General features: G+C 37.6%; 1 protein-coding gene across 5 annotated transcripts in view; it reads left to right on the forward strand.

The window, feature by feature from the left end:
* The first annotated feature begins 5,519 nt into the window (after positions 1-5,519).
* STX17 (syntaxin 17) overlaps positions 5,520-19,817 on the forward strand; it is a 54,472-nt gene continuing 40,174 nt past the window's right edge. For 2 of the 5 annotated variants that reach the window (XM_080820724.1, XM_080820728.1), the window contains exons 1-3: positions 5,535-5,560; positions 12,684-12,869; positions 18,423-18,488. In XM_080820724.1, the coding sequence (XP_080676850.1) occupies positions 12,747-12,869; positions 18,423-18,488 (189 nt within the window). In that variant the 5' untranslated portion in view covers positions 5,535-5,560; positions 12,684-12,746. Of the gene's footprint in view, positions 5,561-11,235; positions 11,310-12,683; positions 12,870-18,422; positions 18,489-19,817 lie in introns of all 5 variants that reach the window. The other 3 variants (XM_080820727.1, XM_080820726.1, XM_080820725.1) reach the window with 3 other exon arrangements.

The raw sequence follows: 19,817 nt of genomic DNA on the forward strand, positions 1-19,817 counted from the left end.
CTGTCGGTTGTTTGTTTCTTCATTTGTTTTAGACCTAGAGGGTATTGTGCTAAGTGAAATAAGTCCAACCGAGAAAGACAAATACCAAATGATTTCCCTCAAATGTGGAACCGGGGGGCGTATATTCTACGGTGGTCTGGTACAAGACAACGTCTCAACCCCTGTGCTTGAATGTGTTATAGGCATGTAGAGGCATTAACTTCCCCAGCTTCCAGTGTAACTGGGCCACAAGGCAGAAGCTAAGAGCAACTTCCTTAGTTTTGTTTTATAAATATCATCATCTTCTATTTGTGCCCTGACAAGGAAAAGGTTGAAAAGCATTAAAGATGGTGGTGAGACACATACTAAATTACTGTAATAAAGTGGAGACAGTGACGTATCACAAGAAGATCAGATTATAAGGTGGGTATTTGGAGGAGGTAGGCATTAAGTTGAAAAATTCTAGAAATATGGGGAGAGGTCACATCTGGGGTGAACATGGAAAGATGAGTAGGATGAGCAAAGAAGGAGGGGCAACTGGTAGAGAATATTTCATGTGGAAGATACCGTGCAGGATTGGGGAAAGGGTTGGGTTGAAGAATATCAAGGAGTTTAATTTGATTAGAGCACAGGATGTGTGAAGGGAAGTAGTGGGAGATAGAAATGGGAGCTAGAAATCAAGGTTGCACCGTGCAGAATATCTATCAAGTTGCTTGTCTGTGTATCTATCACACGATATTTTATTTATTTGTGTATTTCTTTATGTGTATTTATTTATTTATTTGGGGGGAGAGAGAAGGGAGGAGGGGCAGAGGGGCAGAGAGAGAGATTCTTAAGCAGACTCCACACCCAATAAAGACCTGATGCTGGGCTCAATCTCACAACCCTGAGATCAGAAGCTGAGCTGAAATCAAAGTGTCCGAGGCTTAACAACTGAGCCACCCAGGCACTCCATCTATCATGTGATTTTAACTGACACTCATGATAATATAAAATTCAAGATTCCTTGCAAATGGCCAAAGTTTAAATAATATTTAATATGATTCTAATGCTAAGTATGTTTACTGAGTTTGTTTGTTTGTGAGTAAAGCGGTTGAAGTTTATTAAGTGAAGATACAGAAAAAAGCTCTCAAGAGTGAGAGGGGTCCCAACACAGTTACCAAGGAGGGCCTGAAGGGTTGGTCTTTTATAGAAAGCTGACTAGGGAACTTAAATATTTTTAACATCTCTATTGATATCACCATTGTCATTACAAATAGAAATTTACATCTTTGGAGGGTGAGCTGGCTAGTGAGAGGTGTGTCTATGAGGAATTAATTAAAAAGCAAAATTAATTAATTTCATTAATTAATTAATTAATAAAGCAAAAATTAGTGACAAAATTACCCTTGAAAATTGTTTACATTGCCTATAAGGTCCATCAAGCCTGGTTTTATAAATACTACCTTATGCAATAGGGCACACCAAGTTTTGAGATAATTAAGGTAATTAAAAGAACAAAAACTGGAGTGTGTAGGGGACTTTCTAGGCAGATGTCTGGACATTTAAGATATTGTACATGTGAAATGATTATCAAATTCCTAAGTGGTGAATGGTTGATGAGTGGAGAATTCCAGAGTTACTGTATGCTCACAGAGTTTACTCCTTTTGGTTTGATACGAGGTCTCTATAACGGTAACATACATGAACAAACTGGCGATGTGGGGTGTGTGTGTGTGTGTGTGTGTGTGTGTGTGTGTACGTGTGTGGTGGTGGTGGTGGTTGGGGATAGTAAAGCAGAAAATCGAGAGGGTTAAATACTAAAGTCTGCTGGAACCAGGAATTTGAATGTGCTCCAAACTGTTTCTTTTTTGTGTACCTTTCACCTGCCTCCCCTCTCTCTCTCTTTCATGGCTTTTTATTTTATTTTCAAATGGATGAAGGGCTTTAACAAGGGTAGGGATTACTGTTGCTAATTCACCACTATCTCAGAGAGAGGTAATAGAAATAATATTAAGGAAGGATCTATTTCCTTATTTGCTAGGAGGTTTTGTTTGTTTTAAATCAAGAATTGCTAGCTCTTTATTTATTTTCCTTTTTTATTGTGGGATAACTTACCTAAAGTACATAGCTCTTAGGTATACAGCTTGATGAATTTTCACATATGTAATCACACCATGTCAATATATAGAACATTTTCAGCACCCTAGAAAGCTCCTTATGCCCTCTCCCAGTTAAAGCCATCCCAGAGGTAACTACTATTATCACTTTATGTTTAACCTTTCTTTATCTCAGTTCCCAAGATGGTTGGAATGATAGAATGCACAAAGAAATAGAATGCATTCAGAACTGCAGTAGGTATTTTAATAATTCATGGGTCAAGAAAAAAACCTAGTGAGGACAGTGGCTTTTAAATGTTTTTTGAGGGACGCCTGGGTGGCTCAGTAGGTTAAGCATCTGCCTCCAGCTCAGGTCCTGAGCCCATTGAGCTCTGTGTCTTGCTCCCTGCTCAGCAGGGTATCTGCCTTTCCCTCCCCATCTCCCCCTCCCACCACTCATGCTTGCTTTCTCTCTTTCTCTCTCAAATAAATAAATAAAATCTTAAAAAAAAAAAAAAAGTTTCTTGAACATGACCTGTAGTAAAAAGAAAATACACACACCCCCCAAGAAAACAAAAAAACCTTTTTAACACCATGAACTAGGACATACCTATATTCATCTCAACACAGTTACAAATAAGATCTTAAGAGCAGCAGGGCTTCCTCTAATTTACCAGTCTATGGAATGAAAAACAGGGCCACTCAGAGCTCTGCTGTGAGCATCTTCTCCTTTCAAGAAACCAGTCAGCCTGAGGCTAGAATCCTAGCCCCAACCCCATATTCCTGGGAAAGGTATCTTGTTGTTCCGGTTTGAGGTGGGTGTCTGCTCCTGGACCTGTGTTCCGGGGCTTGCATTCAGGCTTGTACAAAATGGCTGCCAGAGGCTCATAACCGACAGCACGCACATCTGGTGGGGAGAGGCATTTCCCAGAAAAGGACTGGGTTGGGACGATAACCTCGGAAGTCTATATTATGGTGCCAAATCTAAATTTGATTCTCAGGTTCTCCTTATACTCAATGGTACTAAAAAAAGCATTTCTTAATTCATATAGTGAATATCTATTATTTTCTTAGTCTTTTCAGTATTTTCATGTTCCAAGAACTGTGCTAGGTTCTAAGCAAATAATAATATATACGTTTTCTCAAGAAACAGCTTTATTCGGGTATGATTGACATTCAATAAACACACATACACATATTTAAAGTGTACAATCTGGGGGGCTCCCGGGTGGCTCAGCTGTTTAAGCATCTGACTCTTGGTTTTTGGCTCAGGTCTTGATCTCAGGGTTGAGGGATTGAGCCCCAGGCTCAACGTGGAGTCTGCTTGAGATTCTCTCTCTCTTTTCTGCTCCTCCCCTGCTGGCGTGTGCTTTCTCTCTCTCTCTCTCAAATAAATAAATCTTTTAAAAATGCATTAAAAAATAAAGTGTACAATTTGGGAAGTTTTGATATACGTATTAACCCATGCAACTAGTACCACAATAAATATAATGCACATATCCATCACCCCCAAAGTTTCCTCATGCCCCTTTATAATTCTTCCCTCTGCCCTCACCCCATTTGGCTATTCTTCTTTTTTTTTTTTTTTTTTAAGATTTTTTTATTCATTTGACACACAGGGAGAAAGCACAAGTAGGCAGAGGGGTAGGCAGAGGGAGAGGGAGAAGCAGGCTCTCCACTGAGCAGGGAGCTGGATGCGGGGCTTGAACCCAGGCCACCAGGATCATGACCTGAGCCAAAGGCAGCCGCTTAACCGACTGAGCCACCCAAGCACCCCTAGCTATCATTCTTATTCTTCAAATAGGTCCTGTAATTCCTTATAAACACAAACTTGATTCTACTACTTCAAATGTGGTCTTTTCTCCCAATACGTTTTAAAACAGGCAATTTAGGAAAGCTATTTCTCTCTCTCTCTTACTGAACTTTGTTTTGATTTCAATTCATTCCTTTGGGGTTTCCAAGTAAGCAATCCTAATATCTGAAGAGATTTTTTCCGCTTTTCTTTCAAATATATATATTTACTGTTTTATTTAGTTTTGCCTTCCCATTTCAGTTAGGACCTGGGGAAAATGTTGGCTGGTACCTGCAGGCCTGCCTGACAACTTCAGGGCTCCCAGGCATGAAAACAAAGGGTTCCACACATTGTATGTTTAAATATTTAGAGATTATAAATCAAGCTAACAAACTGTTAGATTAAAAAGCTTTATCCTGCTACCTTGACACACCTAAATGAGAGCAAACAAACAGATAACAGCCCAAAGCCTAGGTTCAAATTTAGAGTCCTTGAGTGCCACATCTCCACACTGTGGTTGAGGCAGGTTTTCAGAACTTATTTTGAATAACCTTCATTTCAAAAGATCTTGTTTAATTGACCCTTACATGAAGAACATCTTCCCATGACATGGCTTAATACTTTAATATTTCTTCTTAAAATTATAAATTTATGAGTCTTTCATTCCTAGAGTAAAACAAACATCAACATTCATTATACCCACAAAGAATCTCCAAATTGTTTATATTTTTTTGCTTTAGTTTAGAAATTGCTTTTTAAGACGTTCTCACAGGCTCCTAATACCCTTTTGTCTACAATTTCTACCTGTACTCCCACTCCACCGGGAGACCTTAAGACCTGAGTTTCCTGAGCTGTGTCTTGAACATCCTTATGACTTCTTTGGGTAATACTGTCAGGGGATACATTCTAAACAAGTCATCCGAACATTCACAAACACGTAAGAAAGGGTGGGTCTGCAAGTCAGGTCATGTGACCCGGGCAGGGCATCAAAGCCAGTCCTCTGCTCGGTCATTGGTAGCAGCTGGTAACTTGAAGAGCTTGAGAGGGGAAATTAGGATAAACCAGTGGAGTTCCAACTCTGTTACTAACTGGCTGAACTGGACTGAGTCACTTCAAACTCTTGTTTAACTTCAGCGTCATCAGTAAAATTGGGATAAGGACAGTGGCAGGAAGGACTCCCCCAGCCTTGGTGGGGAGGGAAATCACAACTTGTCTGAGCTTTAATTTCTGTGCCTATTATAGCTGTAAGACTTGTGTCCTGTCCATCTCACAGGGTTTTGGGGGACGGAATGGGAGCAGGAACAACCTTTCAGAGCTTCAGTTTCTACATGTGTAAAAAGCTTAGAACACATGGCCAGCCCGCCAATAAAATTCCTGTTAAAACAGGAAAATGGACAGGAAAACTTTGCAAAATGTAGAAAGCTATGCATGCTTGAATTATGTACTGAAAACAACACAGAGCCCTAAAAGGTGATTGTGGGTCTCTCTCCTACTGGCTCCAGGGTTGCAACCCCACAACATAAAGCAGGATCACTTTCTTAAATCATTCCCGCGATATGGAGTCATCACAGCGTCGGTGCCATACCCGGTAGGGCCCAAAAGGGCCAGGAGGGGGCGTGGTCCAGCCCGGCCAGCCCCTCACGACGCCCCGCCCCGTCGCAGCCGCGCCTGCGCCGTGCATACCAAGCGGCCTCGAGCGCCCCGGCGGGAGGTAAGGGGTTTGCGGGAGGCTGTCTCGGGGGCGTCAGGCCCTGCCGGGGTTTGTGGGCTGGGCGCTGAGCCTGCGGGCGGTAGAGGCGCCCGGTGGGAAGCCCCGCGTCCGATCCGGAGTGCGAGCGCTTTGAGGGTTCCTCCCGGCTCCGAGAAGTGGCGGTTTCGTTTTTGGAAGCTCATTTCAAAGCGGGTGTTGGGAGGCCGCCGACAGGCGAGCGCGGTGGCCTCCCCGGGTCGCGGGGTGGGAAAGTTTCCTGCACCAGCCCTGCGCGTGACGCAGCGTGGGCCCTAGGTCGTCAGGGTCGCCCTGCGGCTTGGTCCCGAGACCGCCCGTGCATCCGTTCTCTGGTGGGGGCGTCTGGTGCTTGTGGCCCAGGGGCGCTGTGGGCGACACTGCGAGGGGTGACGCGAGGCTCGGGGGCCGTGAGGGGAGAACCGGGAGAACCGAGGTCGGAGTCTCCTGGCAGCCAGACCGGGACGTGGTTCTGGAGATGGTCGCGCCTCTGACTCCCTCCTAGATAAATTCTGAATCGGAGGGCTTAGGAGACCATGTGGGAGGACCAGGGGCCAGGACTTTTCTTTCCGAAGTCAGTGCCCCGTCTGCCAATCAGAAGCACGGGAAGACATGCCTGAGGACATTCGGGGCCACCACTGGAAGAATGTGGGATCTCTAGGCCAATAGACGGTGTTCCTCGCTTTTGGGGGAGCGGAAGGTTGCCGGCAGTTTTGGACTTTTTCTGAGAAATGGGGCTTTTTATTTATAAATAATCTAATAGAGTAAGCCTCCCAGTACTTTTTCCTCACGGAAAACAGGAGTATTAATGCTACTCAGCTGATAGTAGTTATAAGCCCTAAAGGATAGTTTGTAGGGCACCTGGCACCCTGACCCCCTCAAGTGTTAGTACAGTTCTTCAAAATGTTTGAGCTGTTTTCTCAAACACCAATTCAGAATTGAAACATCAATTCAGAAATTTTTAGAAAGCCTTTTTATTTTATTTTTATTTTGAAATAGTTTTACAATTAGAAGTTGCAAAAGTGATACAGTTCTCTTCAGCTTTAAAGTTAACGCCTTATATAACGATAGTACAATTATAAAAGGTTAGCAAGTATCATTGGTACAATTCTATTCACCAAGCTACCACCATTTTTCAGATTTCATAATTTTTTATCCTAATGTCCTTTTCTTTCTGTTCCAGGATCCAATATAAGGTCCCATATTGCATTTAATTGGAAATAGTCGATTCCTTAGTCTTTTCTTGTCTTTCCTCCCCTTGACACTTTTGAAGTACCCCGTCAGTTATAATGTAGAGTGTCCCTCAGGTTTTATCTGATGTTTTCTTATGATTAGATTAAGGTTATGTATTTTTGTTGATACCACAGAAGTGGATGTACCCTTCTCAATTCATCATATGAGGGGTTCATGTTATGATACACTGCTTTTGATATTGATCACTTGGTTAAGGTGGTGTCTGCTAGGATTCTCTACTGTAAATTTACTACTTTTCCCTTGTAATGAATCGATATCTTGGGAGAGTTTCTTTTTTTTTTTTTTAATATTTTTTATTTGTCAGAGAGAGCGAGCGAGCGAGCAAACACTGGCAGACGGAGGCAGAGGGAGGCAGAGGGAGAAGCAGGCTCCCCACTGAGCAAGGAGCCCGATGTGGGACTCGATCCCAGTTCGCCGGGATCATGACCCGAGCTGAAGGCAGCTGCTTAACCAACTGAGCCACCCAGGCATCCCTCTTGGGAGAGTTTCTAAACTATGCAAATATCTTGTTTCTCCTCAAACTTTCACTTGTTGATTTTACCATCCAGTGGTGGATCTTGCCTTCAGTGATTATTACTTTGATCTTCTAATGGTGATTTTCTGTTTCCCTCATTCCTCCACCTTTTATTAATTGAAGTTCTGTGAGGAAGAGCTGCCCCTTGCCCATTTGTTTATTCATTTATTTTTTTTGTATCAGTATGGACTCACTTATTTTACTCTTAGTAATTTTTGGTGTTTATATTGTCTCCAGTTGTCCAGCTTTGGCCCTTGGGAGTTTTTTCAGATTGTCCTTTCGACAGGCCTCCTTCACTTTTTGAGAACTTCCTTACTTTCTGGCACCATTAGATGTTCCAGGCTTGTCTTGTGTTTTCTCTGTCCCAGCCCTGCAATCCTCCACTCCTCCAAGGGCCCATGGTTTCCTTTTTTGACGAGTGGTATTTAAACATCAAGATCAAGGGACTAGATGTGCTCATTGCTACTGGAGTATTATTGTTTGTGGTTCCTGGCAGAAGACATGAACATATATAAATATAAATATATGTATTATTTATTTTTATAAACATTTGTCCTTTATAGATCATGTTAGATATTTATTATTTATGTAATTATAAAAGACTAAATATTTACTTATATTATTTATATTCATTATGTTTATTTATAAATATATATATATTTCCTAGCTTTGTACATGTGTATCCACATATTCCATGGATATACACATACACACACACATATACCCATGCATACACAAAGATTTGTTTTTTGTATTTATCTGTATATATGTATTCATACATCTGTGTATATATATTTTTAAAAATAAAAATTCATTCTGAAAGTTCCGTTTGTAAACGAACACCACAGGGTTCATCCTAGTCATGCCCCTTATTTGTTACTTCTTCCTTTGACAGAAATCTGGCTTTCGTGTTCTACAGAATATTTTATTTGCTCAATTCTCATATGAAGGATTTTCAGGATTTCTAACCCATATGCCTATAAAAAACAAATTTGCTAATTAGAATACAGTTGTGTGTAGTTCTTTTTGTCTTTAGCTTCATGGTATCCAGTTAAAATAGTGTTTTCCAGAGTTAACCTAGATTATTTTCTTCCCCTACTTTCAGTGTGGTTATGCTATTCATTGGTAATATGGTTTTGTTTTTATTAGTTTGTGTTCCGTTTTGTGTTTCTCTACATTTTGTTTTTGTTTTTTAGTTTTCAAAAATTCATTCTTTGTAATACACAGTTCTGTGAGTTTTGGCAAATGCATATAATTGTGTATCTACCATCCAGACTGTCATGACACAGAACAATTCTATCACCTCAGATATTCCATTACACTTAAAAAAAAAAAAAAAAAGTTACAACGAAATCAACTCTACGGAAGTTTGGGAAATTAGGCATTTTTGTATGTTTTGTCTTGTCTTTTTCATAGGCATATTTTACACAGTTGTGATGTTAATGTAAATGTATTTTTCATTTTTGTCATTTCTATCAGAAAAATGTTCCAGTTTTTTGACTGAAAAATCAAGACATGCTGAAATACTTGTTTTTCAGTTAATTTTAACAACACATTTTGTATGTTGGATTACATACCTTCCTTTAACAACTTACAAACTACTGCTGTCCAACTTTCTATTTCAGTAACATCACGATTTATCCAATTATTTGAATGTTATGTTCTCATTTTAGTGTATATAGGCATTTTATTATAATTTTATAGAAATGGAAATTGTGGAGAGAAGAAAAAAATACTGGCCAGAAGGAGATCAAGAGTTGGAAGAGTCTCTTGGGAGGTTCTTGGGGCAGAATGTCTTCCCTTATAGATGGTCCTTAGGAGTCAGTAGGTTTTCCCTGGACACAGAAAGCTGAGGGGCAGAATCATTCATAACTCTGACCTGGAAACGTCACTTTTGGAACTGAAAAAAATCTATCATCATAGTGTAGGGGAATAGTGCAAAGAAGTCAAATATCTAATAATTGGGATTTGTTACGTATACTATAAACTGGTTAGTGGAGGAGAAGAAAAAATCTAATTAGAGTTGTATATCAAATGATACATAAATGATGCCTGTAAAAGGGCATCTGGACAGAGGGAGCATCACTGCAAAGCCAAAAGTAGAGATTGGGTGATAATACTTAGATTGTGTGAATCTGTTTATGAACATTGTATTTTCTTGTTCAAATAATAGGGAACTCTAGGAAGTTTTTGTTCAGAGGAGTAGCATATTGCAAATCGTGTTTTTGGTATATTAATTGGTGGTAATGTGTGAGGAAAAATTGGAAAGGGGAAAGAGTTTAAAAGCAGCCTAATTAAGACACTTGTAAGGTGCTATGTATATTGCATTATTTGGAGTGATGGGATTAGAAATGATGAAGAAAGGATCTGTGAAGAAATATTTTAGTTCCATCAGCATCTATTGAAAACCATGTATGGTTAAAAAAAAAAAAGGAACAGTGGTAGATAAAAAGATACCTTCCTATAGGCTATAACCTGCATGGTAGAAAAAAATGTAAGCAATGTGATAAACTGGGAACATTGTGAGACAAATAATTGATAATTTATGAGTCTATTATATGTTAAATATAATAAGAAAAAGATATCCCCTGTAGTAAAATAGATACATAGCACTAGCAAGTAATTCATAAGAAATGCAAATGGCTAATAAATCAATGCTCCCAGTAATTTAAGGAATGCAAAATAAAACAATAATGGGACACAATTTTTGAATGTCTAAGGAGAATGCTAGTACCATGTATTGGTGAGAATATGGGTACTTGGATATTTTGATATGCTGCCAGTGGGCATGTAAACAGGCACAACTGTTTGGGACATTTGGTATCAAAAGCCTTAAAAAAGTGTGTGTACTTGTTTGATTTCTAATTATTTATTTTGAAGAAACATAGATGGTAGTATGGATTTATGTGTAAGGGTAATTACATTGTAGTACAGTATATAATAGTGGAAAATTGGGAACAACCTAAATAGCCAACAATAGATGATTAGTTAAATTATGGAGCATCTATGTAATGTAACACTATGCTGCTATAAAAGATGTATTATAGAAAAGCAGTCATTTACATGGAAAGATTTGTATTATATTTAATCAGGGTATTCAAAATGAATCCTTTCTTCTTTCATTCATTCATATATGCACCCAGTAATAGTATACTTTATGATACTCATACCTCCTGGGCTTTCATTTCCTTTGGGTTTATTTTATCGTTAAAGTGTGCCTTTTAGTAGTTCTTTTAAAGAGAAAACTTGCTTATAAACTGTTGTGTCTGAAAATGATTGTTTTGCCTTCGTTTCTGAATAATAATTTACCTGGACATATACCAACTCTCTCAGTATTTTGAGGATATTCCTGTCTTTTGATAACCTTGCTTTGATGGAAAGTTTGCTGCTTTTGTTGCTTTATTTTATCTTTATCTCTGGTTGGCCTTTTTTAAGATTTTTGTTTGTTTGTTTGCCCTTCATGTTCTGTAATTTCCCTTCCATGTGTTGGCAATTTTGTTTTTTTTTTTTTTTTTAATTTATGCCACTTGGGGCTTATGTGCATTTTTGATTTGAGGTCTTGCATCTTAATTCTCAGCATGTTCTCTTGAATAATGCCTTTTCACCACTTTCCTTATTCTTCTCTTATGGGACTCCTATTTGTTATTGAGCTACTCATTTTATCTTCTATGTTTTCATCTCTTTATTCCTCTGTGTTCTGACTGATATCTTCCAATCAATAATTCTCCCTTCAGCTACATAGTTTATTGTTTAACACATTTTTGAGGTTTTTATTTCTCGGTTTGTACTTGGTTTCTCAGATTAGCCTGCTACTGTTTTGTAGTATTATCTAATATTTAAAAGGATTCTATTCCTTCCAACTGTACCTATTTTAATTTTTTTTTTTTTTTAGATTACTATCTGTAGTCCCTTAGCTATGAATTTTCCTGTTTCGTTGGGTCTGTGGACTGTCGGCAATGAACTTCTGTATGTATCTCCAATTCCCACTCACTACTGTAGCTGTTGAACTCTCTTTATCTTTGGTGTGTGGAGATTTCCCTTTTTTGCTTTCAAGCTTAAACATAAACGAACTTAACATAAAAAAAACTTAAACATAAAAAAATGAACTTACTAAGTTGATGAGATACTCTGTATAACCAACACTTCGAGATTTTCAACTGTGAAAGAAAGTTTCAACATTATTTAGATTTATAGTTCTTAATGCTTCTGCGGTGATATCATAAAAGCAGTTTTTTAATATCATAAAAGCATTGGACTCTATTCTCTGACATAACTCAAAAATACATTCACAATTATAAAGATTCAGGGACTCCATAAAGTATATTTGTGAACCTCTGTGTGGACCCTGGGTTTAAGACCCCATAACCCACTGGGATTAACATAGTCATTTTTTTTTCTTTTTTTTAAATACAGGAGAGGTTGTGGGCTAATGAGATGGCATGAAAGCAAGGTTGTACAACAGTGGTTTTTAAGCTTAGTTAAACAGTGGAGCCCTTTACTGATGTAAAATCTAATATGCTCAAATTTATGAAACAGATATAAGTAAATTTTCTCCACTTGAAGCAGGGATGGGGTCCTGGAGCCTGCTCATTTGCTATCCTCTACCCTCACCTACTCTGATCCCAAAGGCATTCTCTTGGACATTCTGGAACAGTGATAGGAAACTGTTGGTTAATTAGAAAGAACATTTGATTGTACTCTCAGGAATCCTGGGTTCTTATTCCAGCTCTGTTGTTAACTGTTTATTTGTATTGGTTTTGGACAGCACTAATCACTTTGTAAGAAAGGGAGGAGGCAGTTTAAAGGACATCAGTGAGAAGAATTGCATATGATGTTATAATATATTTGAAGAATATAATTACATAGTTACATTAAGAGGTTAGAAATGGAGTTTGATACAAGCAGAAATGTTTTGAAATTTTTTCTTCTGGTTTTGCCATGTGACATCTTTTAAAAAAGGTTGTCCAAGATACATTGGGAAATGAAAACTTGGACAGTAAACTCATAGTTTAAAAATAAAAAAAGGTATTTAAGTGTATACATTCTTATTTGGAAAAGGGCCTGGAAAGACATACATCAAAATGGAAAGAGTAGTTAACTGTGGGTGAGGAGATGATTGATTTTATTTTATCCTCTTCTTCATATTTTCTAAACATTTTAAAGTGCATATTCATCTGTAGAAAGAAAAAGGTTTCAAAATAAAAGATTTCTTTAAAAAAGTTATTCAAGTTCAGAATTAAGTTGAATATATATTTAGAATAAATTATAAAATTAACTAATTGTTGGTTTTTAAAAATTATAGAAACTGATTAAAAACATTCTTAAATACTTCCCTTTTAGGTTTTTCTATGTGAGTGGAGAAGACAGTCACTGCAAGTAGAAGTGACACAGCATTTTTTTAGGATGTCTGAAGATGAAGAAAAAGTGAAATTACGCCGTCTTGAACCAGCTATCCAGAAATTCATTAAGACAGTAATCCCAACAGACCTGGAGAGGCTAAGAAAGCACCAGATAAATATTGAGAAGGTGGGTTGTTTTTCATTTTCTACCACAAGAAACAGTTGGAAATTCTGATTTATACTTGTGCATTTCAGCCAAATTTAGAATATTAGGTAAGAGGCTTTGGTAAAACATCCATCTCCTGGGGGCACCTGGGTGGCTCAGTGGGTTAAAGCCTCTGCCTTTGGCTCGGGATCGAGCCCCGCATCAGGCTCTCTGCTCAGCAGGGAGCCTGCTTCCCCCTCTCTCTCTGCCTGCCTCTCTGCCTACTTGTGATCTCTGTCAAATAAATAAATTAAAAAAAAAAAACCAAAAAAAAAAAAAAAACCACATCCATCTCCTGTTGATTTAGTAACATTCATTTTTTTCATCTGGGTTTTTGTTTTACAACTACATCTGGTATTATTCCTTTTTTAGGGAGGGATTTAGGAATAGAAACTATACCTTTTAAGTTGTACATATTGACATACTGACAGTTAATTAAAATACAAATTTTCTGATAGTGCACCATAATGTGAAGGCAGTGAACTTTGGCTAATGGGCCTGCCTTAATTTCCTTCACCCTATGGCTAGTTTTTTGAACTTTGGTGTCTATCGATAACTTCTATCCTCCTCAGGTGCACATGGAATAAAGAGGTAAATCATTGTGTGAAAGAGGGAATTTCCCAAATTGACTTCTTCCCTTTGAGGAAAGCCCCAAATTGAGAAATACCACCTGGAGGTTAGTTTAGGAAATAGGTGAGAAAGAACTAGTTTCCTGGATCATGGTGAAGGTGGCATAGAAACTGGACTGGCCAGCATCTGATGGAATAGTTGTGGCATTCATGGGAATGTAGGGTTTACTACTGGGCATTGACTTGGCAGATTATATTGTTTTATTTGCTGTAGGATAGTCAGTGGGATTTGCTCCTTCAAAAAGACCTCCCCCAAATAAATTTTAAGCTGTGTGGCCCTCCATTAATTTTTTGTGGTGGGGGGTGGGGTGGAAGTGGTCATTAAGCCTTTCAGTATAAACAATATTTATCACCCTCACCTGAGTACCTTATATAACTAAGAAGTGTCAGCTTTTATTTTCCCCATAGATACCATTTGTCTTCCTAGTATTTAAATCTTTTCAAAAAGTATAGAAAATAAGCACCAGGAATATTAAGATGAAAATTTTAAAGCAAATATGAAGCTATCTAGAATTCAAGATTGCTATTTTGTCATCTCTTAAGTTTTTCTTTATTTGTAAGCAATAAGTTCTGTGACTTTCTAGGGTGGAGGAGTTTTCTGGTAAACTGGTTAGTCTTGTCATAAGCAGAAACAAATTACAGGGCTCCCTGCTTTGATTAATGAGGAGGGCTCATTTTTTTAGCACTGTAACAATATAGAAATCGAGTTGTTTACTCTGGTTGATCATATCTGGGTGGCAGGTTGATAAGGTGTATTTTAAAGTCCTGAGCTCATATCAAAGCACTCAGTTACAGAGATGACTAGAATTTGGCAGATGAATTGATTCTGAAACCTAGACATAGGTGGACTATGCTCTGTTAAGATCGTTTCTTTCCTTTATTGCCCTATATTACCTTTGAGGTTTGGCATGTCTTAAATTTCCCTTTTCTTATACTTATTCTGTATAAAGTGCCTGCAGTCATACCCTCAGATCCTAGCCACACATACCACCCAGTCAATCATCAATGGAAAAGCCAGAACCCCGGGAACAAGGAAGGTGGGGATAGGAAAGGATTTTTATTGATTCGATTAGTTGTGCCAAACTTCATAAGAATATTATTCCAGAATTATATTGATCTTTTTGTGCTATAGCATTTTTTTCTTTAGCATTTTGTGAAATTCTTACTTAATGTGAAATTTTTAGACAATGTCAGAATAATTATAATTTACAGTATAGGTGATGTCTGAAGCTAAGCAAACTCATACTGATCTGTGTTTTATTCAGTACTCTTGGTCATTATACTATCTCTAGGATTTCTAGTTTTACTATGAAAGTGACTTTTTATGTATATAAGCTTGGATAACATATTTTAATAGTTTATGGCAATGCAAAAATATTTAAAAGCTGCTGTGTTCACTGTGGACAAAAGAGTTATGAACTAGGTTTGGACTCCAGGTGTTTGACAGTGCCTCACTTTAAAAAAGGCATATTCTTCCTGGGGGAAGGGTGTAGAAAGATAAAATATTTATTATGTTAGCCGTCAGTCATCCAATATGAATTTAAAAGAAGAAAGTCACACTGAAGAGAAATTAAAGGTAAGCCTTGGTGGAGTGATTCTGCAACATCCGAAAACAATGAGAGTAGTGTGCTGCGCACACCTGGGACTGTATTCCATAGGTCCTTCAGCATTACGTATTATTACACATGATAGACTTGATTAGAACACAGTGCTGAAATTTGAAGTGTTAGCATTCAGCTTTCTTGGCTAACATAAGATAGGCTTAAGCATAGTTAATAGAAACAAGATCATGCTTGGAACATAATTTTCTTTGTAGGGTTAGGAGAAAACTTACTGTGTAGCATGTACTGTGTTAGTATATAGTTAAAACACAAGTGGCAGAAAACCCCAAAATAGTGTATTAAATCAGACAGACCTTTTTTGGTTTTGCTTTTATTTTTAACCGCTCATAGTTACAGAAGCACTCCGGGCTGCAGTGGCAGCTCAGCAGTCATTAAAGACCCAGGCTCTTTTTATCCTGCTCTCTGATCCTCAGCTTGTTTCTCTCTTGCATGTAAAATAGCAGCTCCAACCTCAGCTATTACATCCACATTCCAGCTAAGATGAAATAACGAGAGTTGTATTTTTGCTGTGTTCTTTTTTCTGTCAGTTCTCTTTTTTTCTTTTAAAGAGAATCCTCCTGTTCTTGTTTCATGGATGTAATATCATGGCATCTCTCTGGTGATTTTATTTTAAAGTTTTTATCTGCTTCTTTGTCTGTCTTCCCAGAGTTTTTTTTTTATTCTTGCTCTCTCTTCCCCCACCTCCCTTCCTCCTTTCTTCTTTGTGTCAGCCTGCAGTATTATGGGCATTCCTTGGTGAGCTGTTGATGTTTAAAAGTGCTAATTGGAAGGTATTTGTGTGCGTAGCAGGAAGTAGGTGGGGTCTTATACCTGGAGGGGTGAGCAGGTGAAGGCTCTGTTTTAATGGGGAACTACCAGATACTCTTCTGGAATGTGTTCTTCTGTGAAGATAGGGACAGTGTAGTTGCTTGGGCCTGTAGAGAGAGCACTTGGTAGACTACCTCTTCCTTACATAAACTTTCAACCAAGCCTTCTGCCCCACCATACACATCCTCCTGACTCCCTGGTAGCTGGTACCTCTGGTCACTGAGTCTTTAGGGAGTAGGCTTGTCACTCACTGCCTCTCACACACCACTCACCCCTTCTGCAGCCTCATGGTGCAGCTTTCTCAGATCTTCTAAGTCAGTTGCAACATGTCTGTACTCTTTCCAGCTTCTAAAATTTCGTTAAAATTTCTTGTCAACTGGTATCTTCTGTTGTATCTTCATGACTCTTGTGAATGTATACCTTTTAAAGTTCTTCATTGCCATTTTTGTTGGGTTTTAGAAAAGAGCAGAGATAAATGCTTGTGTTCAGTCTTCCAGGTTTAATGAGAAGGGAGGTCATTAATTATAAGAAATAAATAAGTTTGGGTGTTTGCTGCCTCTATTGTTAGCACTGAAAATTTCATAAAAAATAGTTGTTTTTTTTTAAAATTTAAATTAAGGTTCTAATCCTCAGGAAGTATACAGTCCAGTTAAGGAAATAAATTAAGAAATAATTCAGAGAATAGTAGTGACATATAATTAAGTGTGAAAGTGAGTGTCATGGATTGTTCAGGTTAGGTGTGAAGCACAAGCTATATGGTACAAAATCAAACCTAATCAGCCTCATTGATTTGTTATGTATCACTTCATGTATAAGAGCCTTATAATAATATACTTTCAATTCCTCTCTCAGGGTCTTATTACAGTGTTAACATGTCATATAATTTGCTTCTGTATCCAATAATACATTGTTGTTATTTTTGTTTTAAACAGAGTTTTCTTTCAAAAAGATTTTAAAAATAAGGAAAAAATTCTTTTTAAAGATTTTACTTGTTTCAGAGAGAGAGAGTGGGGGCAGGGGCAGAGAGAGAGAGGGAGAGAGTCTTAAGCAGACTCTGTATTCAGTGCAGAGTCTGATGTGGGGCTTCATCTCACGACCCTGAGATCATGACCTGAAAATCAAGAGTCCCCATGCTTGGTCAACTGTTCCACCCAGGCGCCCCCTCCCCCCACCCCGGCCAAATGTTTTATATTTACCATTTTCAGTGCTCTTCATTCCTTTGTGTAGGGCCAGGTTTCTCTTCCATTTTTATATCAGCCTGAAGGACTTCCTTTTTTTTTTTAAGATTTGTTTATTTATTTTGAGAGAGAGCACAAGCAAGAGAGAGAGAGAGATTCTCAAATGGACTCCACACAGAGCCTATGGGGGGGGGGTTCGATGTCATGACCTGAGATCATGATCTGAGCTGAAATAAGAGTTGGATGCTTACCTGACTGAACCACCCAGGCACCCCTATATGGGACATTTTCATGTTTCTGTCCTTTCACAGTATTTCTAGGTTGATTTTTTTCTTCTTTTGACATGTGGTATACCAGTGATACACTGAACACCTACTAACATATTGATTGTTTGGATTTTTTATTTAAACCAAAAATAGTATGTGATGTTTGGTTTTGATGTTTGTATTCTACATGATTATTATGCTATAATGTTACCACATTTTGCTATGGTTCCTGTCAAATGAAGAATTTTCTGTTATCCTGCTCATCAAGTTTCTTGGTTGAAACCCTGAATGCTACGGGGCGCCTGGGTGGCTCAGTGGGTTAAAGCATCTGCTTTCGGCTCAGGTCATGATCCCAGGGTCCTGGGATCGAGCCCTCCATCGGGCTCTCTGCTCAGCAGGGAGCCTGCCCCCCCCCCCCGCCTCCTTGTGATCTCTCTTCTTTCTCTCTCTCTCTGTCAAATAAATAAATAAAATTAAAAAAAAAAAAAAGAAAGAAAGAAAGAAACCCTGAAGGCTAAACATTGCCTTGGTAAAAACTAAAGAATATATATTTAGTGTTCATTCTCATTTTTGTGTACTTTCTAGTCTGCAGTATCAATGTTACTTTTTCTCAAAGTCAGATTTTAGTTTTTAATCCTTGACACTATCATTGACAAACTTTTAAAATTCTTGGTAAATAGTAACAATATCTCATGAACACTCTTAATCTTTATTTTTTATTCTTTTACATTCTCATTATTTTTTTCATCTCCAAAGAATTTGCAAGACTGAGCACACTGCCTTTTTTCAGTAAAGTAAATTGTATCTAGTGATTTTTATTTGTTTTACCATTTGCCAGAATTTTGTAGGTGATGTTTTCAAAAATTTCCTACTCATATTGTCATTGGACCATTAACTGACACTATTAAGTCAATAACTTTTAGCTGGTATGTTTAAGTTTGGTTAGGTGAGTGGGGATTTTTGTGGTAACTAGAAGTAATAAGTTTGGTAATTAAAAAAAAAACAACCTGTACCTTTTTTCTCTTTTGTATAGTATCAAAGGTGCAGAATCTGGGATAAGTTGCATGAAGAGCATATCAATGCGGGACGTACAGTTCAGGTAAGGCTATTACATTGTTTCTAGTTAATCAGTATGGAAAAGACAATCTTTTTTTTTTTTTTTTTTAAAAGACAATCTTAAGAAAATTTTACTAAAATAAATACCCTGTGGTTGGATCCTTTTATGCATATTTGTAACTATTTCTTTAAGGGTACATTTTTAGCAGGATTTACTGAATCAAATGTCATACATATTTTTAAGATTTTGATTCATATTACTAAAATTTCCTCCAGAAACAATGAATCAACTTACACTCAAAATCAACACATTTTCCAAAAGCCTTACCACCATTAGTATTACCCATTTCTTAAAATTTTGCTGATTAGTTGTTCAAATAATGTTGCTTTATTGTTTTTATCTAGAGTTTTTCTTTAATTGCTTTGAATGGTGAAATTTTTTTTTCATATGCGCCTTGGATAGTAGTATTTCTTTTGTAAATTTCCTGTTCCTGTCTCCTGCATGTATTATGTTGTTGTCTTTTGCAAGAGTTTTTAGTCATTTTAAGGTATTGTTCTTCTATCTATAACAGTTACAATAACATAGTGTTGCAAATCTTTTTTGCAGCTACTGGCTTTTTAATAATAAATGTTAATTATTTTAAATTAATTTTAAAAAGTCATGTATTTACATGATGAAAGCCAAATAAAGTTAAAAGGCTTTACCTTACCCTTTTTCATCTCCAAGTCCTAATTGCAAGAAACCACTTTTAATCATTTTGACCATTTTCCCTGGTATTTATCTCTTTATTCCTTAATATCATTTATAGACTGGTATTTCTCAATCAGGTTCAGGTATTATCTCTTCTTGTGGCATTATCTCTTCTTGGAGCTCTAGCTTTTTACTCTGCTTTTGTACTTCCTTTCCCCTTATACAATTACATATACTGTAATTTTTGGTTAAATTATAAATCAGTATTTCATTATTTTGTTTATATTGTATTGTTTGTATTGTTTCCTTCCAAGCCAAATGGTAAAATAGTGTAGTATAGTCTTTGCTTTTTATGAAGCTAATAGTTGTTTCTCTTTTTCTCTTTTTTTTTTCTTTACTGGCTTTCTGTGTATTTGTAGTTAATTTTTTTAAATGTTCCACATCTCTGCTACATGCTATCAGTAATAATTTTCATATGCTCAGATTTACTACGTTCCATTCTTTATACTGAAGACTCCTTCCTATAGCCCTATTCCCAGTCCCAATCTGGATTTACTTTCTAGGCTTGTTGCACGGCTGCTGTTCTGGGACTTCCTTCAGCTGCTCTTCTGTGTGGGGTCCATGTTTTCCGGGATATTATGTCTTACTCACTTTTGGTTTACTCCATTGTTTTGTTGGAGT

This window comes from Martes martes (assembly GCF_963455335.1).
Source record: "Martes martes genome assembly, chromosome: 12".
NCBI lineage: Eukaryota > Metazoa > Chordata > Mammalia > Carnivora > Mustelidae > Martes > Martes martes.